The sequence below is a fragment of the Leopardus geoffroyi genome, chromosome B2, assembly GCF_018350155.1.
Source record: "Leopardus geoffroyi isolate Oge1 chromosome B2, O.geoffroyi_Oge1_pat1.0, whole genome shotgun sequence".
In the NCBI taxonomy this organism is placed as follows: domain Eukaryota; kingdom Metazoa; phylum Chordata; class Mammalia; order Carnivora; family Felidae; genus Leopardus; species Leopardus geoffroyi.
The window spans coordinates 37,974,059-37,999,518 of NC_059332.1; the positions used below are offsets into that span (position 1 = coordinate 37,974,059).

Genomic DNA, 25,460 nt, shown 5'->3' on the forward strand with positions numbered 1-25,460 from the left:
AATAAGCAAGGGTGCAGGGAATGGGTGCTGTTGCACATGGATGGGAATACAAACTAATGAAACCCTTTTGGGAAGGCAACTGGGGAGTACTCATTAAAATTAAATATACACATCGACTGTTGTTTCCCCCAATTCTACTTCTAGGCATCTAACTCAAAGAAACACTCACATTTGTACACAAAAATGCATGCATTGCTTGTGGCAGGGGGTAAAAAATGAAATGTCTGTTACAAGGAAGTGGTTAAATAGATCATGGTTTATTGATACTTTAAAATGCCTATCAACAGTGGTGAACAGTAGATCCATACTCACTGTGACATGAGAAAAGCAAGGTGCCGAATAACATGTACGTTATGGTCTCATTTATGCAACAAGCAGGGTATCTTCTTATGTGTCTGCTGGCTGGCTGGTTGTGTGTGTGTGTATGTATGTATGCATGTATGTATCTATCTATCTGTCTATATATCTCTATCTATCTAAAAATGCACAGAAGTAGGGGAAGAACATGCATCAAATTGTTGAAAGTGGTTACTCCTTCCTGGGAAGGGAGCATAATTGGTACAGGGAGAGGAAATTAAGAGACTCTTACATTTTGATATGTATATTTAAATAATGTTGTGTTTGAAATTCTACAATGAAACTGCACCCAGGAATCACATGTGCAGTTAAAGAGAGGCAGAAATTAAGCATCCAAAACATTTATTTCCTTCCTTCCTTCCTTCCTTCCAAGTTGCCAGTGCAGAGCCCAACATGGGGCTCAAACCCACGAAACTGTGAGATCAAGACCTGAGCCAAAACCAAGAGTCAGATACTTAACCGACTGAGACACCCAGGTGCCCCAAACTTATAATTTTCTAAACTCCAGATCAGGAGAGAGAGCCTAGGAAGGCAGACCTGTCCTCTCTTGGCTGACTTAGCCCTTTTCCACTTCCTGCCAACCTCTCGGCCTCCTACCTTTATTACATTGCTGGAAGTAAAGAGACGGGTTAAGGCTTTCTTCACTGGCTCCTTTTCCTTCTTTTTATCATCATCTTGGACTCAGACAGAACACGTGACCTTCCCAGGCACTTACACAGCAGGGTCCTAACACCTACTTAGTTGAGTTGTGAATTCTCCTGCCATCCAAGGGCATTGACCTTGGAGCGCAACAGAAACTGGTTCCAGCCTGGGCTTTACCCTTTGCTAGTGGTGTACTGTTCAGCATGTTTAGTAACTTCCCCAGGCCTCGGCTTCTTATCTATATTAACAGGACAAAAATAGTATCTCTACCAAAGTTAGTTATTATTATTATTATAGTGAGGACTCCACCTCTTTGACTCTTGCTGGCCCAGAGTCTGTGCTTGGACACACAATGGCTGACCTCGAGCTTCTCTGTTTACTCCCAGTCCTTTTAGGCAACCCCAATCTGTCCAAACATTGACACCAAACTTTGGGGAGTCCTGGTGGTGCTCCCACTCACCCTGCCTGTGGCTGTCCTTTCAGCTTTGCTCAGGCAGCTAGCTGCCCACAGTCCTGCAGTTACCGTTTTCCCCACACAGACTGCCGGGGCTGGGCTTTTGTTCATGAGATGCCTGATTAGTGATGCAGTCTGAACTGTGCTTGGGAACATCTCTGCTTTTTAAATGTTGTCCAACAGTGGACATCTGCCCACCGGAAGGGGAATGTCGAGTCCCTGTGGAGGGGCAGATGTCTCTGCATGGTATCTGATCCCCCTCCTCTGCAGGTCTGTGCTTTAACGGGCACATCTTGCCGTGGAGCTGCACATGCAATTGTTGGTCCCCATCAGGTAACTTGTGGTCAGACTGTTAGGGAGTGGGGCTGGCCCGCAGGGTTGGGTTACTACATGAAGCCAAAAGCAAACCCAGGCTGTCTCCACCCTGAACGGAATGACCATTGTGGGAGAGGGATATTCACACCCTTGTGTGTCCTCTGCTTTTGAAAGCTGGTTTTCAGCGGGGAACTCATCAGCATTTTCGGGGTCGTTGACAGCAGACACAGCAAACTCACTGCTATTTTCAGCTCTTCCCTGCGCAGCCTCATTGACAAAGCCCCTGTCCACTTCTACCCCAGCTACAGTGTGATTCCCCCTTTTGAATCAGTATAAGATAATGAAATATGCTTTTCCTCCTTAGAGGTGAAACAACACAATACCATCTATCCTTCCCTGGTGGATCAGGAAGGTGAACCAGCTCATGCTGCTGTGTCGAAAGACAAGACTGTCTCCTTCCCTTCACAGAGTGTGGAGAGGGCCCTCAGCCTGCCGGGACCACCCACTTACAGACATGCATCTGTTATTCCTCATCCATTAGCTTCCGGGTTTACATAAAAGTTGGTACTTTTCTGCAGGGTTCTTCTGATATCCAGATAACAGTATCTGCTGGCAAAGTTATTTCTGAAATACTTGTACGGAAATTATCATGTCCAGGATGTACATCGCAGCTATGATGAGATTAGATGCATTAGCTGCCTTCTGAAAATCTGAAATGACTCTTCTATGAAGGGAAGAAATTTTATTCTAAGGCATTTCATTAAACCAAATAGGTGTTGGGAAAATTGGCTCTTTGCAAAAGATTCAACTTACAGCCTCAGCTGATGCCATATTCCACAATAAATCCTAATTGAGTTCAGTATGAAAAATAGACAATAAAAACTATAAGAAAATTTAGAAAGCTTTAAACAAATACTCGGGAATGAACAACTCATCGTTATCATTGTTCCAATGACCCTTTCCAAGTACAAAAGCAATGAAGGAAGTCATAAAAGGAAAGATCTGTGGCTTTGACTACATAAAAATAACAAAATAAAACCCTAAATATTATAACACACTTTACAAAGATTAGTCACTGTTTCTGTTGGTAAAACATAGGCAAAATGGCACACTGCTTTCTTTAGAAACTGGAAATAAAGGAATTGATATAACCTTATAAGAGTTGGAACTAGCAAAAATCTTTACACAGCTCTCTGTAAGATAAAGCCAAGGGGATACAGGATGTCAATCACTGCACCTACTCTACCCATCCTTTTAAAAGAGAAAACCCTCCTGTCACACTGCTGCCCAGGTGGCCACTTTCTGAAACACAAGACCTCTGTCCCTCCCTGCCTGCCTGAACCAGGGGTAGGTTTCTGACCTAAAGACAGCACATTCTTTTTTTTTTTAATTTTTTTTTTTTAACGTTTATTTATTTTTGAGACAGAGACAGACAGAGCATGAACGGGGGAGGGGCAGAGAGAGAGGGAGACACAGAATCGGAAACAGGCTCCAGGCTCTGAGCCATCAGCCCAGAGCCTGACGCGGGGCTCGAACTCACGGACCGCGAGATCGTGACCTGGCTGAAGTCGGACGCTTAACCGACTGTGCCACCCAGGTGCCCCAAGACAGCACATTCTTAAGCTGGCCAGCAGCTGCTGTCCTTGAGGCCTAGAAAAGATATATTGGGTCACTCCAGTTTTCTTTCTTGTAACTTTGAGCTCAGAAATAAGCAAATAAATAGCTCATTAACCTTGAGGACAGAGAGTTAAAGGATGCTTTCAGGAATAGCTGGGGCCAGAGCAAACCAAAGGCATGGGCAAGGGGGTCCTAGGCTCAGCAGGATGAGCAGCTTACAAGAGCAAGCATGCACAGAGGGGGCCAGAGGCCCTGAGGGAGGCAGGAGGAAGGGGCCCTGGGCTTTGGAGACACCGTGACTCCTGATGGTCCCCCGGGTCCTGGCTCTGGCTCTCATTTCAGCTTGGGGGGTCTCAGATATCATCACTGTATATTGATGAGAGTTTTGCATCCTAAGCCTGAGCTAGCTCAACTGGGTTTCTATTTCTGAAAATAGAAAGAGCCAAACTAAATGTGATTATTTCTATGACCTAAAACACTATTCAAACTGATGTGGGTTTCATCATTGAGAGGCAGGAATGGGAAATCATTACAGTAAGTAGAAACCTAACGAATGGTATCTTATCGTTTGCGAAGAAAAGGCTATAATGCACAGAAGGGGGCTGGTCATCCTGGAGACCAACTGTAATGGCTGCAGGGATATTTGCTGCTGTGGGCAATGGACACCCTGTAAGGCTTTGGCACTGCTGTGAGAACCTATCTCTCAAAGCTCTTTTCTTCGTTGTGATTCTCTTTGTGCTTAGGGATGCCTATTTGCCAACCTTCCAATAACTAATCTATTTTGTTTCTTAAGAGAAGATGCCCCAGATGGAGGCAGTTTAAGAGTTCCTATCTAGAGGGGCTCCCGGGTGGCTCAGTTGGTTAAGTTTGAGTCTTGATTCAGCTTAGGTCATGATCTCATGGTTTGTAAGATCAAGCCCTGCATTGGGCTTTGTGCTGACAATGCGGAGCCTGCTTGAGATTCTCTCTCTCCTCTCTCTCTCTTCCTCTCCTCTGCTCGTGCGCGCTCTCTCTCTCAAAAATAAATAAATGCATTTAAAGGGAAAAAGAGTTCCTGTCTATAAAGGAACATCCTCCATGATAAATTTAAAAATTGCTTCTCTGGTTTACAGTGAGTTTGACTGGCATGTTTTTTCCTGAATCCATCCAGACAGAGCCAGATCCTGGACCCTGGTTCATTTACCAAGGTGAGACCACCTTGTCAGGACTCTGGGAAAGCAGCCATCCATCTTTTTTGGCTGTCAGTCCAAACAAATCATGGCTTCCTTCTTATACATGACAATTATTAGTGTCACCTCTTGTCATTTAATACACTCTACAGCCTTCTGACTTGCTCAAATCATTTTTTGTTTGTTTGATCTCCAAACTCTGACAGCAAAGCACTCAATCAATTCCGTGAAGCCATCATACATACTGGTTATGGGCTGTCACTCAGATAACTGCATGTCTTGGAGTTTTAATGCTCCAAATTGTGACAGAAGGGACCTTGAGAACTCAGCTTTGCTCTTTTTGTTTCTAGATGCCAAGAGTTATCTCACAGAGATGCCTATCAATCCTGCTTTGAAAGATTCCTAGGGTCCCTTTCCATTTAATTACCTTTTGGACACAATGTTTTTGCACGTGATTAGCAGTATTTTCAATACACCTGAAAACTATTTTTTCCTTTTTGAGTCTCTTTAAAGATGAATTACAATTTATCGGTCACTGTGCATGACATCACGTCATATACAGTCAGTCTGCTTATAAATGTGTTCCCTTGGCAGAAACCAGTGTCATGAGGCAGCTGCATTTGCTCACAAAGGATATTTTCTCTAGTAAGTTAAAGTTTTGCACCCCCAAGAAGAAGTCACCAAATATAATGTCAGCTTGCAGAGCTGAGCCCAGTTGGCTGTAGAGAGAAGCAGAGGGCTATACACAGTCCCCTTCTCCCCACATTCCTTCTCTTGGTCCAGTGTGGCCAGTGCTCCTGGGTAGAAGAAAGGGGTTTATTGTATGGCTCTTCTCATCCTTGAGTGTGTTATTCGCATTTCTGTAACTCAGCGCCTCAACACTTCCTTATGCACTCTTCTATCACGAAGCCTCAAATTAGCAAAAAAAAATTTGATGTTTTCTTTTTTAATGTTTTTTTCCCATGAGTGGGGGAGGGGCACAGAGAGAGGGAGACAGAGGATCCAAAGCAGGTTCAGTGCTGACAGCAGAGAACCTTGAATTCAGGAACCGCTGAGACCGTGACCTTGGCTGAAGTCACATGCTTAATGGACTGAACCACCCAGGTGCCCCCAAAATCTGATGTTTTAGAGACTGTTTCCCTGTATGTGTTAGGAATTTAACATTTCTTCCTATTTATATCAGTTTTTAATTTTTTTTTTTCAACGTTTATTTATTTTTGGGACAGAGAGAGACAGAGCATGAACGGGGGAGGGGCAGAGAGAGAGGGAGACACAGAATCGGAAACAGGCTCCAGGCTCTGAGCCATCAGGCCAGAGCCTGACGCGGGGCTCGAACTCCCGGACCGCGAGATCGTGACCTGGCTGAAGTCGGACGCTCAACCGACTGCGCCACCCAGGCGCCCCATCAGTTTTTAAAATTAGGATTGTAATTGGTTTTGTTAGAGCTACAGTTATAGAGTTGCATGGGTTTTGAGAGAGCTTCCCAATCTCAATTTTCTTACTATCCCTATTATTTTTTAGAATGTAATTGTGCATTTCTTCCATTATAGTAGAAGCACCCAAAACCTAAAACCAGTTTTTAAGTTCCCCATGCACAGCTTTCTATTTTGTAGGATAAATTACTTTAACTGTTATCTTTTCTCATAGGACCTCCAATTCATTCCTTTACAGATGTCTTTTTGTTTCAACCCACAGACAAATTTCTGAAAAGGTCTGTAATGAACGTGGTTGTTGGGTGCCCTGCATTTCTCCCTTTGGAAAGATAACTCTTCAATTGCTTACAAATTGGGTTCAGTTTATGTGGTGCCGGCGGCGGATTAAGCCCCAGCCTGAGGAATGGGCACAGCATCTAGGCCCAGCCAAAGTGTTTCATTCCCCTTGGACAGAGGGATTGCTTTAGAGATGGGCACATGGCTTAAGCCAGGCTAAGCATCCTCCCTTCAGGGACTTTTGCCAGCCTTGTGGGGAAAGATCCCATTTACTGGGATTATGAATTCCACAGACCATGTAAACTGAGAGCTTTCAGAGGTACTTTGTCACTAAATGGGGTGAGGCCGTCAGGGAACTTAGTCAAGTAGCACTGAGAGATGGAAGGAGGGGTAGGGAGAGGAGGAGAAAAAGGAAAAAGAGGAGGAGGAGGAGGAAGAGGAGGGGGAGGAGGAGGACGAGGACATGGAGGACAAGGACGAGGAGGACGAGGAGGACGAGGAGGAGGGAGAGAAGGGTACATGTGAAACCAGCTGCACTCCTTCGACTTCTGGGTTACACAAGACAGTAAATTTCCTTTTATGCTTATAGCCAAACATACTGGCCAATACAAACTGAGCACAGATTAACTGAATTTTTTTGATAAGTGTGTTAAAAAAATCACATGAATACTCGAATGCACAGAGCTTGTTATTTAAAATAAACATGTGGTGGGGGCACCTGGGTGGCTCAGTCGGTTAAGCGTCTGACTCTTGATTTTGGCTCCGGTCACGATCTCACAGTTCCTGAGTTTGAGCCCCGCACCGCGCTCTGCGGAGCCTGCTTAGACATCTCTCTCTCCCTCTCTCTGTGCCCCTCTCCTGCTCGCAAGCGCTCTCTCTCTCAAAATAAATAAATAAACTTAAAAAAATTATAAAATAAACATGCGGTGAATTGTTTAATAAAGCCAAAGATCTACTCTGTAACTTTTTAGTCATTACTTTAGCTGCTTTTTCTGAACCATCTCTCTTCTCATACAGAAAAGGCAGTGTGCATATGGAAATACTGGGCAGAGTGAGTCTTGGGCATTTGGGAAATACTGGGAAATACTTGGGAAATACTGGGCAGAGTGAGTCTTCTGCATTTCTTAGCTTTGAGAATATAGTATTTTTCCACTTTATGGTAACACGTTTTTATTTTGTGGTCACTGATGACTCCTATGCCTGCCCTTAATTGGGCTTTCTGTAGTCCTTATTGGTGCGGGTTTTGGTACTTAGGCATAAGTGCTTCGTGACCCCCATTCCTACTAAACCTCATCTAAGTTAATGATTTGAATTCTCTCATGTTTTCTGAAGCATCTCTAAACCCACTCAGTTGGAATTGTACGGAGCCTGAAAATACAATCCTGCTATTCTATTTTCCGAACCATTGAAGATGATGGTTGAAACCCACGTGGGACACTGAATCCTACCAGAGCTGCTTCAAGTCCACAGTGTATCTTTCTGCAAACCAGAAAAAATCATCCCTTCCTAAGGGCAGACGTAACCCTGGGCTGGTGCATATGGAAATGAGAGCAAGGCTGGGTTTCACCCCACTGGCCCCTGCAACTAAGCCCCAATATGTACTAGATGACCTATCACTAATCATGTTACAAAGACCCTTTTAATCTTCTTGGGCTGTGTGTGCATGAGCTAGGGTGTTGTTTGAACCTTTCATTGGGCACACTGGATAAAGGCCAAAGATTCAGGAAAACTGAGTGACAGCTGAGTGAAATTTCAAATGTGGAAGAAAAATTCAAAGTCAGAGAAATCTGAATTTATGGAAATATGAAACTGTATTTAAAGGTTTTTGAGTGGGGAGTGCCTGGGTGACGCAGTTGGTTAACATTCGACTCTTGGTTTTGGCTCAGGTCATGATCTTGGAGTTCAGGAGTTTGAGCCCCATGTCAGCGTCTGTGCTAACAGTGCAGAACCTGTTTGGGATTCTCTCTCTCCCTCTCTCTTTGCCCCTCCCCTGCTATCACTTTCTTAAAATAAATAAATAAATACACTTTAAAAAGTTAAATAAAAGTTTTGAAGTTGGACAGAAATGGAATTTAATTCCAACTTGGTCACTTAGCAGGCAACCTCACTGAAACTCCAATTTTTAAAATCCACAAAATAATGTTAATTCACTAGAATTTCACAGACTCTAGACTACCTCAATATTAAGACTCTTCTTCATTCCAGAAGTTTGTAAAACGTGAAAAAAATGGCCAGGTGGGATGGCCAAATGTATCTTGATTTCAGAGGTGTTAAGACTAAAAACTGTGGTCTAGAATATACAATATATGGTAATACCCCTGCCCCCCTTATGGGTAATGGCTCTTCTTTGAAAGGATTAAAGGAGATAGCATATGTCATGTTCTCGGCATAGCACAGTCAGTGCTCAATAAAAGGTGGAAGCTGTTGTTGGGGTGGTTGTTAATCGGAGCTAGTGTCAATGAGTAACAAAAGAATACACTTAATTCAGGTCTTCAGAATCTAGCAGAATGACCTGGATGTCATCTTTCCCCTACTCCCAGATAAGATACTAGAAGCCAACATGCACCAATAGGTCTAGAAGTAAACCTCAAGAGAAGATCAAAGGACAGAAAATGCACACAACTGAAAATCTTCCTATTTGTTCTGCTGATGGAGACCCAGATCTGAGGAATGATTTTCCCAATGCCCAAATGTATAAGAGAAATGTTTAAAAATTTTTTAAATGTTTATTTATGTTTGAAAGAGAGAGAGAAAGAGCAGGGGAGGAGCAGAGAGACAGGGAGACACAGAATCTGAAGCAGGCTCCAGGCTCTGAGCTGTCAGCACAGAGCCTGACTTGGGGCTTGAACCCACAAGTTGTGAGATCATGACCTGGGCTGAAGTCAGGTGCTTAACTGACCGAGCCACTCAGGTGCCCTGAGAAATGTTTTTTCTAAGAGTGTTGTTCAAATGGTGGGTTGGGGTCCTTTGAATTTGTAGTATAAGAAAAACCTTCCAGAGTGTTTTGTTAGTTTTCTAGTGTTTGGTTTTCCCCCTTACCTCCCGCTATAGCTACTTCTATTACATTTCCTATGATTTCTGAATTGACTACTGATTGGTTTACTAGTGAAAACCCTTCTGTGCAGCATCCGGTGACATTAGTTTTCATTTAGGCCTGGAGAGGTCAGTAGAGGATGAAGAGGTGTGAAGAGGTGCCAAGTCAAATTCTTTCACCTGCCTCCAAAGCAGCTGGTTCCTAGACTGGTCTAGGAGTGGGACTTATGCCAAAGAACAGCCCTTCAATTGTTTCTTGTTGCCAGAGACAATGCTGCCAATCATAGAACACTGACATGGAAGAACGAATTCCAGAATTCTAGTAAGTGAGAAATGGCCTGGTTGATGCCACTGCTTCTAACACAGTCTCATTCTTTCCCCACAGTTTGGGCTCAGTAGCATTTTTAGAGATAGGATGAACGGAAGCAGGGTGTATGTGAATGTTTAAATGCACAGCCCATGTGATGAAAAGCAGTCTAATGCTCTTGTGTATGCGACAGGGAAATACAGTGAAGATAGCTCTCCTACACCAACAAAGACTCTACCTTTTTTCAGGGAGATCTTAAATTGGCTATTTCTTCCATTTCTGATTTCAACTGATTCAACATCAGAATTGATGCAAATGGTGTACAGAGAAGGACAGAAAAGGACTTGGTGGCAAGAGTGTATCTACCTAGTTTGGGGTGGCTTATTATAAGAAAAGGAAATAATATGGAGGTTTTGGTTGACTTATGCCATGTAAAAATTGGATATTATGTGTTTACAGCTGAATTGCTAGCCTCCAAGAATTTTGATGATGAAACTTGAGTGGTAGTTCTTGATCACAATGTCAGAGAAAACCAGATTATCCAGGAAGACAACCTAAACGTGACATGTGGGCTGGTTGATCTGTAGTTCACAAATACAGCTTTCATTTCCTCTCTGCAGGCCAATTCCATGTGCACTCCACAGCATCCCATTCCTGCCCTGGGGTCCAGAAGCAGGATGTGGCACAGTTTGGGCGTGGAGCTGAGTCACCATCCCACACATGTGATGGTACATCTGTGCCAAGCTCCCACCTCCTGACTCTTACATTCACTAAGTCTAAGATTCCAGTCACTGGGGACTGAAAACTCCACTTGATTTAATTTCTCCCTAGGAAAAATGCACTTAGAAAGGTCATTAATATCCTGAAACGTTTCCTTCAATACTGCCTTGGAGATTTTAAATTTAAATGTGTGTACAAGTTCCACGTTATACTTCCTTAATCTTAACCTTGTCAGAACATGCAGTAATGACCCCATGGTGGGCTACTTTTGGGGTTAAGCACCATGAGAGCTGGTTCAGTAATGAGGCTGAGTGTCAGTGATCTACTCACTGGGGCCCCCTTGGATCAAGAACACATTTGGAACATGGGTGGCCAGGGGATGGGTCTTAGTCTGCTCTTTGCATAAAGTAAAGTAAGAGTGACACTGGCTTTATTAGGACCACTAAACTACCACTTTATTGGTAGCAGTGAATACTTGAATCTCAACATTGGTATGAGCTCTGCTTGTTATGATCCAGAAAAAAAAACAAAGGTCCACTTGCCCAAGGTTTCTGCTAGCATATCTGGACCCTTTGTGTGTCCAGATCATCCTCTCTGAGAGATGAATTACAGCCATAGGGCAGCCTCTGACTTGCCTCCTCTTGAGAGGCAAACTGGATCCATGAACATATGATACTGGACCAAAATTATGGAGAATTCAGAATTATTTGTGATAACAACCTGTACTCAGAGTGAAAAATTATATTAGTGTAGGTCATTGGTGTCTTTCATCATGAGTCTATTTCATTAGTGTTGGAATGAACACTTTGGTTTTACTTTGGTTTAGTGAGTTAGATATTTTTCAAGAGCAAAACTTTGTATTACTTTTGGGGGAAGAAGCAATTTATAAAAGGTCTTTCCCTCTTATCTCTTCAGGGATGAAAACAGACCACTGGGTTCTTTGAGTCCCACAAGACTGACGAGCTGGCCCTGGATATGCTGAGGCCTGCTCCCCCTCCCTTCCTTTCAGGCCACCCAGCTGGGTGGGCCAGCACAGCCCTGCTTCTGGGACCAGGCTGTGCCCCAGCAGGGTCTGCTTTGCTTGAAGTCCTGGCCCTGTTGATGGGGCACTTATCTAGAACCAATTTCCTTATTGTTTTGGCCACTGGCCCCTCTGAGAATCAGATAAACTAGGGATATTTTCCCCAGAAAAATGTATGTACCCTTAATGCCCAGTTTTTTTCATGTAGTTTCAGGCATTTGGGAATCCAGGTCAAGAAAGAAGTGTGTAACCTTTTTTTCTTGCCAGGGATCCTTCTGGCAGTCTGATGAAGCTATGGACCCTCTTTCAGAATGATAATTTTTAGGGTGCATAAAATAAAAAACTTTGGATTTTAAGAGAAATCAGTTATACTGAAATAGTTATCAAAAATTTTTAAAATTTTTGTGATACAAAAATATCAATATGATATGCTTTTATATAAATGCATGGAATTAAAAGATCTAATGGTGAGTCTAATAACTACCATAATTTTGAAGTACTGATGAGCATAAAAGATATTTTATGATATCTGCCACACTGCAATTCTACTGGTAGTAGGTGTTGCTGGTCCTACTGGGCTTGGCTGCCTACGACATCACTGTCACTGAAGGTATAGCTAAATTGCAGTTAGAGTTTGGTGAAAGCAAAGGCTCATTCAGCCTCATCTCCCTCCCCCATCCTAGTTCCTAGAACTTAGGTTGAGAACTCCTGAGACTCTAGAGATTTTCTGCATGGTGCTGGGCATGGCTCAGGGCCTGGCTGCCTCAGGTTGCAGAGGAGAACATAAGCCTCCTGTTTGGTGACTGAGTGCCCAAGGCCATTGTAATTTTCCATATTCTGTAGGAAAAGCCAAAGGGGACACTCACGGCAGCTTTTGTCCTCACTTATGGGGGAAGGGAGGTGGAGACAAGAGAGATGCAGGAAGTCAGCTGTGATCAGGGAGGTAACTTCTGCTTTCTCAAGCAGGAGGCAAAGGCACAAGGGGTCCCTCTCCAAAGCTGTCTCAGCCAGGGAGATGGGTCCCTGGGTATCTTCTAGCTTGGGATGAAGGAAATATTTTCCTATCACTTGGATAAAAATACAGGGCACAGTTTTATTGAGTTTGCCTCCTGCCATAACCTCATCTTTCCAGGAATTCTCACCTAAGTGGGGAGCCCTGCTGGGCTGCTTGTACCCTGGGAAGGCACAGAGACTCATTTTCCTTCTCCTCTTCCTACGGGCTTACTGAATGGTGCCGAAAAATGCACACCTGTGCCAAAAACACTAAGTCTAAGCTTGGGGCAAGGGGTGTAAAAGTGTTTCACAGCACTTGAAAATACAAAACATTACTGTAATCTTGCCATTATGACTAGTTGAGCTATTGTTAAGGAACACTAGGGAAAAGCAAAACTTTCTCATTGGGATGCTAGAGCTCAGGCCTGCAAGAGGATGAAACATTCAAGTTCAAGATGAAAGAAAACACTTTTCCTGATGGATGGTAGGAGAGATGACAAACTTCCAAGGAAAGGCACTTTCAGAGCGGCTTCCTTGGCAGGGGTCTCTTGAAGCTAGGCTTCATGGTTATTTGGAGGCACATCATGACCTGATTTTCACCAGGAAAATGGTCTGTGAAAGAGGCTTACACAATATCATCTGCTTACCAATTTTACTTCTTGTTTCATTTATACTTTCTCCCAGGGCCTTTGCTTCGGAAAATCTGGAGAGGACAAAAAAAAAAAAAAAAAAAAAAAAAAAAAAAAAAGAATTTAACTTTTTCTGTTCATTTCAAATTATGGTTTAAAAATAATAGATTCCAGAGAACTCTCTAAAATAATTTAAAATGTTATGGAAAGATATAAAATAGAATTTAAATAAATGATATATATTAGCATTAAAAATAGAGATAAAATTCATATTAATTACTGGTATCATGAATTTTTACTTCTCTATCCACCACGGAATTTTCATTTTCATATTCTGTAATTTATGACTTGCAATTTTGAGTGTTTTATGATGCAAGGGAACCAGAATAAAGCATGGCTGTAAGACTTTTGTATGCTGCTGTGTTCTATTAATCATAGTACCAAGATCCTATAGTTGTAGTCGAGAATGCATACTTACTATAACTTAAATAACATTTTTTTTTCTGAGTGTAAAGTAATAGATCAGAGGCTGGCAAAACTATAGCTGGTCACAAGACACATGCAGCCTACCACCTACTTCTGTAAATAAAGTTGTACTAGAACACAGCCACCAGCATTCATTTATATATTGTCTATGGATGATTTCATGTTGCATTGGCAGAGCTGAGTAGATGTGACAAAGACTGTACAGCCTGCAAAGCTAAAAATATTTACTAGCTGGTCCTTTACAGAGAAAGGTTTCTGACTCCTGTTATATGTGATGTTTAATCAGCTTTTGAAAATATGAAAAGAAGAAAAAAATCCCTAATAGCCCCTACCCAGAAATTAGCACATTTTGAGCTCCAGCCAGTTAAAAAAAATATTTTTTAATGTTTATTTATTTTTGAGAGAGAGAGAGAGAGAGAGAGAGAGAGAGAGTTAGGGGCAGAGGGAGAGAGAGGGAGACAGAGAATCTGAAGCAGGCTCCAGGATCTGAGCTATCAGCACAACGCCTGATGTAGGGTTCGAACTCAAGAACCATGAGTTCATGACCTGAGCCGAAGTTGGACGCCCAGCCGATTGAACCACACACGTGCCCCTCCACCCAGTCTTTTTTATACTCAGTTTTGATACAGTTAAGATCATACCATGTATATGATTTTGTGCTTTGGTTATTTTTCACTTAGCAGTATAATATAAGTCCTTCCTCCTGATATTAGAAACTCGTCCATTATCTTTGATGGCTGTCTACTAGTCTACCAGGTGGTTGTGATGTTTTACTTAATGGTTCCTACATATTTTCCAACAAATATGCATGAGATGCCACTGAGAGCCCGACTTTGTGCTGGGGAAGTGGTATAGGACATGGCTGGCCTATGTGAGAAATATGCAGTCTGGTCCCCAGTACATGGCAGACCCTTAAGAAATGTCAGTCTTTCCCTTCTTTTCCTTTCTGCAATGAAATTTAGGGGGGCAACGGAAAGTCTATGAAACAAATCTGCAATATGTGGCTACAGTAAATCATTATGCTATTGTGGATAACATTGGCCAAGCCAGTGGTGGGGCCTGAGTGGAGAGTAGTCAGGAAAGCTTAATGTACAAGGTAGGATTGACCTGGCTTTTAGAGATGCTACCCACCATCATGCTACATTAATTGTCAACACTGGGTCAACTTGATTTTAACTATCTCCTCTCTCCTTATTCTCTCCTCACCCCGCAAGTCTTCCTGGATCCTAGGAAATCCCAGATATCATGTTATTTTGTGTGTAAATATTTTGGTTGCACAGGATTTTGTTAGAGGAAGTGGGAAGAAGAGGACATTCAAGGCGGGGAACAATGCAAGCAGAGGCTAGAGTGCCACGGCGGCTCTGTGCTTGATGGAAAAGTATGAATTATGTCACTGCTATTTTCCAAGTCTGGCTGCTTGGCCTGTGACTGCAGACAGGAAGTTTCCACGGAAGGGAACTAAATTGTCTCTCAATGTTAGGTTTCTTGGGACTCCGCCCCAGCTCCCTTGTTAGGGTGTTTAGGCTCATCATAGGTTATGCATGTGCTCTTTTCAGCTAAGGCCTGTCACCTTCTGGAGAGAAGTGCAGTCCCTTTTGATGCCATTCAGATGGAGTTCGGGTCAGCAAACATTCATAGAAGTCACCGTGCTGGGCCCTGTAGGCTTGCACTGGCCTTTGCCCACTGGGCAGACAGAATCTGAGGTGTGGTCCAGGCTGCTCAGAAGAGGAAGGCTATTTTCATCCTTCAAATTCTGCCAAGTGGAGGGCCTATAATTGTTTGACCGTTGGCTGTGTCCATCCCCAGCTCCTAGGATTCCACAGGGTTTGATAATCCTTCACTGCTCAGTGAGTGATTCCTCTTAGTGCCTGTTCCATAGAGTTCACTCACCCATTTAGAAGAGTATCGAGAATAAGGAAGATGCGAGAGGAGGGCTGGGAAGCTGATGAAATCCATGTCAGTTCTGGAGGAAACGGGAGTAGAAAAAGGGGAAGATATCCAGGCAAACAGGCAATCTCCACAGCAGCTGTTCAGAGGAGCCCTGAAGGGCCTGGGATGGAGCCCCCTGGCCTCGACAGTGCCCACGTTTGTCCAGGAGGGCATTGGGGGGGGGGGTTGCTTCATGCTGTGGTCAACCCACTCCAAAGAGCGGCCCTGTGCCAGGGCTTGGCAGACACTGTGGGGGAAGCCACGAGCTGTTCCAGTCTCTCCCCTGCAGCCCAGCGCAGAGCTAATAAGGACTTTCCCACTGAAGAGGTGTGGGCTGAGGGCTGTCCTGTCTGCATGAGGCCATTTTCCTTCCACTCTGCAGTTGTCACTGCTCCAGGCCACCCCACCCACCCACATGTGTTCCTGATCTCCAGTTGTCAAGACAAACTCTTGACTAAGAAAGCCCAACCCTGAGAAGAAGCGGGGGTGGGAGGAGTACACGAGAGGCAAGAGAGATGAGAAAGAAGGTGACCCCCCATTTCTGCCAAGTTCTTCCTTGCCCACCCGCATCTCCACACCTTCTCAGCCCAAGCCTCCCACAGCCCCACTGCCTCCCTTTCCTCTGGCCCCAGACTAAATGCTGATCAGCAGGAAGAGGAGCTCCCGACTCCCTCCTGACCCCAAAGAGGCACATTCCCATTAACGATGTGGCTCAGGGAACCAGCCTGTGTCCAAGGCGGCTGGAGCTGTGCTGACCTTCCCCAGGGCACACTGCACCTCTGGACAACATCCTAAGCTCCTGCTCACTGGAGAGGAGGCCTGGCCTATGTCAGGGAGGCTGTGCCTTGGGCAGGGCCAGGGAGAAGGCTCGGTGACTCAACCTGTGAGCCCCTGAGGGTCTCCTCCTCCTGGCTGGAGGCGTTCCTATCCGGGAGTCGCTGGCTGCACGGTCCATTGTGCAAGGGCAGCGTCGCTGGGGGCCGTTCCAGTGTGGAGGCTGGCAGGCTGTTCTGTTTGCTGTGTAGAAAAATCTCTACCTCGGGGCAAGGCCTGGGCTTGGAAGGGGAAGGAATGCAGTCCTCTGACTGCTGTTTCACAAGCCTGGCTTCCCGTGACGCCCAGCCTTCACCAATCCCACAGCAGCCACCATGCGCCTGGCACCGTGCTGGACACTGTCCGCAGCGTACAAACCATTCTCCTTCCTGGCTTCCACGTCAGCCATCAGCCCCCGGCTGCTCCTTCTCTGTCCTCTTCTGCAGCTGTTTCTTAGGTGCTGGGAATTGTCAGGGTTTTGTCTTGACCCTCTCCCCACGTTACCTCTTCTCCCAGGGCACTCCACCACACCAGTGTCTTCTCTTGTCATTCCCACAGACAGCTCCCATATCTGCACCCCAGCCTGCTTTATTTCCTGACAAATGCATTCCAGGAACTGATCACCCCCAACGAAAACCCCTCCCCTTCCTCCCACCTTTCCTCATCTCACTGCCGAGTACTGACACTCACCCAAGGGCTCCGGGCCAGGGACCTGCACCCCCTGCGCTGCCCCCTCCCCACCTCTATAAGCACCTTCACACAATCCCGGAGTCCCACCATTCCCATCTATTCCCCACAGTATTCCATCCAGCTTCATTCCTACTCTCCCTGCCTCAGAGAAGGGGTGGTCACATCACCATATTACCTCCACAGGCTTGTGTGGTTCCCTGCATCCATACTACGTGCCTTCCGGTCATTTCCCACATTTAAGCCTGAGTGAGTCTTCTTAAATGAAAGCCTGACCTTGTTATTATTTGTCCTGCTTACAACTCTTCAAGGGCTCCCCAGTGATCTCAGGACAAAATCCAAATTCCTTAACAGCATTAACTAGACTCTTCATGCTCAGGTTGGTGCGGACTACTCCTCCAGAATCTTCTCTCACATCCCCTTGCCTTCCTAGGCTGGTCCAAATGGCCTCAGTTCCATCAAGTGTCACATGGGCTCACCTCGGGGCTACTCCCTTTGCTTGGAACGTCTCTCTTCATCTGGCTAGTTTCTGCCTAATCACGCAGTTTCGCTGGAGACGTCTCTTCCTCTGGACAGCTTTGGAGGGCCATGCAAGTCTGCAACAATGTCACCCCGCATGTTCCACAGCACCTTGAACTTCTGTCATCACAGGTGCACTGGATCAGAATTGCCTGTTTGCTTGTTTTGTTCCCTTTTTCAATATTGTAAGCTCCCCGAGGATAGTGATCACATCTATTTAACACATACTTCTATCTCTGGAGTGTAGAACAGGGCACGTACTTAGTAAGCACTCTAGACCTAGCTGTAAAATACAAGGAGCAGCATGTGAGCAACACGTCACACACAGGCACTGTGTGCAATGTGGAGAGCACTGGGCTGGGGATCAGAGACTAGGACTCGAATGCCCTGCTGGATCTCAAGTTTCTTGTTTGCAAGATTAGGATGAGCTGCCTCTCAGGGATGGCTTGATGTGGGAAGTACATGCATACAAACGTCCTTTGTAAGTGAATTAGGACCACTGCTTGGCGGTGTAGGCACCCCCGTTGCGGGATCGACTGTGAGGTGGGATTGCATATTGGAAGCAGCAACTACAGACAGTAATGATGGGTATCATCTTCTCAGCAAATCAAAGGGTCAGAGAAGGGATCCTTTCAAGTCCATGGTCAAGGACACCTAAGACAGTTGCTAAGTTTCTCATCTTTAGGGGGAATGAAAAGGATAGGGGTTGAGGTACAATCTTATGTAACTTCCAAGACCAGCTCCTGGGAGAATTCCATCCTGCCCTTGGTGTATGTCAGGCACACATACATCATTGCTGGGGAGCAGCTGAGGAGGCCTGGCACCCGGCTCTGCCCCAGGCAGTCAGAACCACAGATAATTTGCTGGGGACCATGGGCAGTAGCTGCTTTAACTTATGGGCTAAGGGGAGGAGCCGGTGTTCATAAGCCACTCGGTCTCCATGAGCCTCCACTGTCTATTGTCTGTCACGTCAGCTGGGCTGGTTTCTTCAGGTCAGTGTGGAAAATATGCCACTGGAGGACAAGGGGTTCCTATGACACCTTTCCTAGTTTTCTTGTCTAGGGCAATTAACTTAATATGTTGATTATTCACAGAGTGAACATCCAACACTCTTCCCTGCCAGAAAGGAAGAATGGGCCTGCATCTATGCCATTTCCCTCCTCTGTAGACCTGTCCCTGACATGGTACTTTGGCTGCCTCTGGCACGTTGCCATGAAGATCCACCTTTCATTTCCCTTAGGCTTTAAAAAAACAAAACAAAACAAAAAAACAACAATATTTCTTTTTCTTATTCCATCTTGTTTCCCATCAAGATGGCGGTCCCTTCCCATCTTCATGGAGCTATTCCTTCCCTGAGTCTAGAGAAGCCTGCTGTCTAGCTTCTCCTGTTTTAGGAAGGAGTTCTTGAGCAGTTTGCTTGCCTGCTAAGACTTCCCAAAGTCCATTTCAAAGTGCATTCTCAAGGGGCGCCTGGGTGGTGCAGTAGGTTGAGCGTCCGACTTCAGCCAGGTCACAATCTCGCGGTCCGTGAGTTTGAGCCCCGCGTCAGGCTCTGGGCTGATGGCTCAGAGCCTGGAGCCTGTTTCGGATTCTGTGTCTCCCTCTCTCTCTGCCCCTCCCCCATTCATGCTCTGTCTCTCTCTGTCCCAAAAATAAATAAACGTTGAAAAAAAAAATCAAAGTGCATTCTCAAGCCAAAGAAGTATTTTTGAGTACTGTTTTTGTGGCCAGCACCATTTTAAAAACTGTGGGAAGGCTGAGAAGATTCGACTCTAATCTCTGCTCTCAGGGTTCATAATTCTAGTTCAGGAGACAAGGTGTAAATACAAAAAACAAATGGAAAAATAATAAAGGTTAAAATTGAAGTCTAATAGGAACCAGGGAACTCCTATTTGTCATGGATGTTATTTCCAGATGGTGCCACGAGATTTCTCTCCAGCCTGGGTCTAGTTTTCCTATTGGTTCTATTCTGTGCCCGAAGGATCCAACTGAGTGAAGGGGGGCTTTTCTTGGTTGAGTTCACATTATCATTGCCTTTGTTTCCAATTGCAGTTAATCTCCCCACTTATTTCTTCTTTTGTTATTTAATGGAACTCTGTGACTGAGGGATTCAGTTTGTCTCCAAGATCTGCCACAAAAGAAAGTCAGCTGTGTGGTGCCTGGGCACTGGTGTTTGCTGACCATGGGGTGTCCAGCCTCTCTTCATATTATTATATACTATGAGGATGAGTCATGCCTGAAAAATGTTGTGATTTTCAATTGTAGTTGTCCTCCACTGAAAAATCCAGCTTAAGAGTTGGCTTGCACGCTCTAGTTCAGCAAAGGGTAAACATCCTATTAATGTGCCAATGTCTTGTTTCTGTTGTCACAGACAGGCAGCAGAACTGCCCCCTGCAGACCGGGGGCTAGGGCTAAGAGATGCTAGAAACTGCCTGGGAGGACAGCAAAGGGTCTAGGTAAGATGGGGAAGAAAATCTTTCTATGGAGTAACAGGGATGTGTATGTGACAGCTACTGCTCCACTCCTCCTTCAGCTCCAGCTCAACTCACATTCTGGGTGATGAGGGATCAGAAAGGATCCAACAGTCCCTTCGTTTGGGCTCAGAAACTCGCTGCCATGGGTTAGAGAGCTGAGCCGGCGCGAGGCTCATACGTGGGGGCAATCAGTCCCCAGCCTTTCTGGACTTTGGCAAGGTGACCTCCCAACATCGGAACCACTGATGGCAGCTGCGTGATGTGGAAAGTGGAGAAGTCCCTGTCAGGCCAGGTCACTGGGTCCTTGTTGCCGGGGGCTACCTGAGAATGAGACTTGCTCAGAGGAAGTCTAGAAGCAGAGTGACTAAAACCCTGTGGCGCATGTCTGCATTCCTAGGACGTGGCCAGCCCTCCTGCAGATGGTCCGCATGGGGCTCCCAGTCACCAGAGGGAATGGCAGCAAATGCATTGAAGGGGATCAGGGTGACTATAGGAAGCAGTCTGCAGGGCGGCATGGAAGTCACCCTCATCAGCACCTGTGGGGCCCTATTTCAATGTCTGCTGTAGGGGCCCTGCTTTATAGTTACTCGTTTTCACAGAAAAACATTTTCTCTTAGTCCTCTGTCTCAAGCAGTTACAAGCATGTAATACCTAGTAATGGAATGCTCTCCATGAATGCAAACAAAAGCTCCAATCCTGGGAAAGGGGTAGATCCTGGGTTACACCCCCCCAGTGCCAAATATTCCTTTAATGATTGTTATTACAGTAACATTAAACAGACGCAGACATTTTTAACATGTGGACTGGTCTCTTGACTTTTCACTTGATTTTAAAAGGACTGATTTAGTGCTGGGAAAAGCCCTTTTCAGAAGCAAGCTTTGTGCGAGTTTCATTAATTCCCTTGCTCTATGGCCACAAGGAAGATGGGACCACCAGGATAACCAGCCCATCCTACGTGACTGGATATGTTCCAGCCCCAAATACAGGCCATATTTAATTTTCTCCCTTCCTTTCTAAATGCATCAGCGTCAGCCCCGTTCTGCTTCATTTTTCTCTCCGGGCTCACCTCACCCAGAGCTTTGATGTCTCCCTCCCCAGACCATCTCCCTGAAGCCTTGCTGTGTCAGTTCTTCCCCTGGTCTGTCTGTCTGTCTGTCTGTCCTTGTCTTCACGGGTTTGCTTCCACGGCCTACAATGTTGGCCAATTCTCTGCCACTCTGAAACAAACTTCCCTTCTCCTTAGGTGACTCCCCTTATCCTCCTTTGAATGTTTGTTACCTATCACAAACTTTTTGAACATGTGTTCGCTCGTGCTCTATTTGCTCACTCCCAGCCCTCCAACACGTGATCTTCAGTCACCCGCTTGCTCCATGCGCTCAGTCCAGCCTCCCCTGCCTCTGTCTCTGTCGCGGCTGACACCACCCACAACACGCTTTATGGAGCCGCCTCCTCTCTCGGCTTTCAGGACAATATATTCTCCCAGTTCTCCCCTGCTTCTCTATCTGCTTCTTCTCAGCCTTCCTCCCCCACCACCTGCTCTCCCTCCTTGCCCTTTAGAGATTTCCTGCTGCTTCTGCCCTCTAGGCCCTTATGCCTCCACATGTTTTCCTGAGCTTGGCCACTTCTTAGGCTTCCTCGAAGCACTTACAAGCATATAACTCTCAAACCTGGATCTCATTTTGTTTTATTTATTTATTTATTTATGTTTATTTTTTTGAGAGAGCGAGAGAACAAATAGGGGAGGGGCAGAGAGAGAGGGAGACACAGAATCGGAAGCAGGCTCCAGGCTCTGAGCTGTCAGCACAGAGCCCAATGTGGGGCTCGAACCCACGAGCCATGAGATCTTGACCTGAGCTGAAGTCGGACGCTTAACTGACTGAGCTACCCAGGTGCCCCTGGATCTCATTTTAATTCAAAGAATCATTTTTGAAAATTTACTGTGTGCTAAGATCCAGAGTCACGTGGGACTTAATTTAAAAGTTCACTGTCTAGAACTCTTTCTTCTGAACTCTAGACCCATGCACCTGGCAGTCTTTCTGTTTGCTACAGTTTGAGGATATGCATCTAATTCACAGATTAGGTGAAACAAGTTATATACCATTAAGTTTTTTTTTTAAAGGGTCCAGAGGCCAGCTTGACAATATGTCAGCAGATGCTGCTGCCTGCTCTGCTTCTGGTTGGAGAACATACCAGAAGCCTCTGCTGTGCATGTACACTTCCTTTGACTATCAAGTGCAGGACTTCCTCCCTCCCCCCACCGTCCCCAGACCAGCTGGAGGGTCTAGAGTTCTAAGACTATAATTTGATCTACAGACTTTTCTCCTCGTCTTTGGAACAGTATGATATCGACAGAGTCACAGGCAGATGAGAATTAATGTAAGATGTGAGAATGGTATACAAAGTTAGTTCCGTCACTCACAGACCCTGGCCTTGACTTACCCCAACAGTACAGGGATGGTGAGGCTCATGTGTAGGAAAGTCATGGACACAACTTCAATGTGAAACTTAATACATGTCTTGCCTCTCTTCCAGAGTTAGGTCGGACAGATTAGGGAGGACAGAGTAGTAGCAAGTTTCTTTGAGGCTCGCCCGGCGAAGCCTCGGGGGACCAGCAGCTCCCTGAGCCAGCCTTACCTCTGCTTCAAAATCTGTTTGTTGTCTTCGATGGTAACGCTGTCAGCGTGGTCCCTCTTGAAGATTTCAAAAGCTTCTTGTCGTCCTAATGACATTTCCTCTCTCATCACTGTTTGGAGACACAGGGAAATGGCCTCAGTCACAGCATCAGGATCCCATTAATTTCACTGTCACTTTAGTTAGACCACAAAGCCAGCCCTGGCTCCAAGAGGCTCACGGCAGAGAGGCTCCTGACCAGACAGGTGGCCTCAGTCTCTTCCAGCTGGCCAGCGACCCACCGAGGAGGCCCTTCCAGGGACACCCTGCACCCTGCAGGGCTGTGCCTGCACATGCATGTGACTTGTAGGGGGTGGAGTTTGGAATGTCGGGTCAGAGGAAATGAAAACCAGAGCGCCAAGCCCTGGATTGCTGAGAACATCTGTGAATGCACTTTCTGCCATCATTCAGTGCCACATTTCTCCCCGTTTTCCTGTTATGCCCCGTTTTGGTTTTCTGTTAAATTTCACGTTGAATTTCCAGGCATTTAGTTAAAAGAAGTACAATACAGACTGAAAGATATAGAATCTGGAAAATTCCGCTCTTGGTGTTCATCTAACGATGCATCATTGAAGTCCCTAGTGAGGGGCCTCAGCTCTTACTCAGAGGTGAGGTTCTCCATTGCAAGATCCAGGAATAGATGGTGATGGAGGCCCCTAGTCCATATCTAACTCCTGCGTCCTGTGTCACCATCACCACTATGGGCCAGCCCTTCACTGTTAGGCCCTGCTCAGGGGCCAGATTCTGAAACCCAGAGTCAGAATGGCCAGGGACCTTGGAGTGAGCAGGTGACATTCCTGCACTGCAGCCCTCTTCCTCCTAGCCTCCCAGAGCAAGAGGCAGTGCAGGTATGTGCCTGGGACTCCCTGGGTGACAGCAGAATTCACAGCTGGATTTAGGATGAATCTATGGAGGTTTTTTGTTTGTTTGTTTGATGCCTCTTTTAAAAACATTGGTTCCTGTTCCCCATGTTTTCAACTGGTTAATTCTACGTACCCTTGAAAGCCTGGCTGAGTGTTACCAACCCCACAAAGCTTTCCCTGAGGCCCAGGCAGCAAGAATCCTCTTTCCACTATCTACCTATCAACATAGCTGTGACATGCACAGCCCAGTAGAAGTTGTCACTTTACATGACAATCCTTTCTGGGGACATGCACATTTCTAGGAGGTACAGATTACATTTTTTGCAGATCCCTGGTGCCTTGTTCAATGTCTGGCATTTAGAAGGTGCTCATCATATGTCTGTTAAGTGAATCAGGTCAGGAATGAGCCAGGAGTGACAATGAGGCTTGTTCTAATTGCCACATGAACATGCTCCAGGGTGAGAGGGGTTCGCGATGAGGCCCCCGGTTCTGGAGATGCATTCATATGGGCCACATACCACATCTCCTCTTGCCTGGAAAAACCCTGCTGAGTCTCATCACCCAGCCTCGGGGTGAGGAACGGGACCAGCCCATCTGACACCAATTTAATGATTACTGTTGATAAAAATAGCACCGTGAAGAATGTCTGAACGGTGAGGCACACAAGACACCCCACCCTTTTCCAATCAGAAGCAAATGGGCACGTCTCAGTTTTGTCTCCACATCTGTCCTGCACACTCCAGAATCGGGTGGGCCTGGGAATGGGTTTGTGGGAGACTCGGAGAGAGGAGCCCCCGATGCATGAGAGACATTAACTGGAGGGCACTTTTTATCCAGTGGAGCCCACCAGGAGCCAAGGGACTCACGCCATACCTCTCCCCGGCCCCTGGTCTGTGCCAGTTCTGGCAGTGTATGCTTTTCACTGCAAATTAAACGGGAACGGAGAGGAGAGGGAGTGAGTCTCTCTGGAATGGGGTTGCGGAGGAGGAAAGCTCTGCGGAGACCACATGGGAGCCTGCCTGCGGGATCCCCCAAATTGCCTCCCACGGAGGAGGTGATGAGAAGGCTTCCACCAACTGGCAATAGCAGGGAGGAGCGTGGGGGGGGAGGGTTGTTCGAAAAGCTGCAGTGAAAGAGATGGGTTCATGGCCTCTTCTCTCCCGGCTCTGCCTTCTTTTGGAGCTGACGGTCCAACTTGACAGCTGGGTGGGTTGACCATGCTGAGGTTTTGCAGTGCTCATAGAACTGTTACAGCAGTAGGTCCTGGATGAACTCAGAACCACCTGCAAACCCCACTGCATCCTCCCAGAGGTATGCCGGGGCCTGGGAGGTGGGAGCAGAAAGGACATGGAGCTCAAGAGGAGATAAGCCCAGGCAGGTTGCTTGCCATTACTTTACAGAGCATCTCAAAAGTCTTGCTAAAAAATCTGGGGCCACCGTCGTCTCACAGTATATATGAGTCACCAGTTTCCAAAGACTTAAAATTCAGGTGATGTACACATTACGACAAAGTTATCCTGGAAGAACTTCAATCTTTTGGTGATTTAAGAGGTGCTTGGGGTCCTGCAGGGTCGTGGGCTTATGGTCAGGTATGCGCTATCAGACTCCCCCACCCCTGCCCCTGCTACAACGGAGAAAGTATTCCGGAACTGGAGTTCTCTGCTGGCGGTGAGCTCAGGTGAGTGGACATTCACGGGACGGCTATCATTCTGGCAGCTAGCATCCTAAATGCCTAAATGTCCGCTCAGGGAGAGGCCAGGGTGCTGTGGCAGAGGATGCCTGTGGTCTGAAGGCGGAGAGGCAACGTGAGGCCTGGACGCCTACCGAAGACTTGTCTGCACCTCGTGTCCCCTCTCAGGATTTAGAGAACAGCTTTCCCAGATGGCAGGATCTGGCCCTGAAGCGCACAATGTACGCGTAAGAAAGAGTGAAGGCAGTTGGAGCAACAGGGTGACTACAAGCTACTGAGATAATAATCCATTTATTTATTCTCTCCACCAGCATTTCTTTATCTAAGGCACTGTGGTTGGTACATGACACACGTACCACACAC

General features: G+C 46.0%; 1 protein-coding gene across 3 annotated transcripts in view; it reads right to left on the reverse strand.

Moving 5' to 3' along the window:
• Positions 1-25,460, reverse strand: part of KIF6 (kinesin family member 6) — a 392,154-nt gene that overhangs the window by 76,819 nt on the left and 289,875 nt on the right. For all 3 annotated transcript variants that reach the window (XM_045498079.1, XM_045498078.1, XM_045498080.1), the window contains 2 exons: positions 22,509-22,617; positions 12,985-13,040 (listed from right to left, as the gene is read on the reverse strand). In XM_045498079.1, the coding sequence (XP_045354035.1) occupies positions 12,985-13,040; positions 22,509-22,617 (165 nt within the window). The remainder of the gene's footprint in view (positions 1-12,984; positions 13,041-22,508; positions 22,618-25,460) is intronic.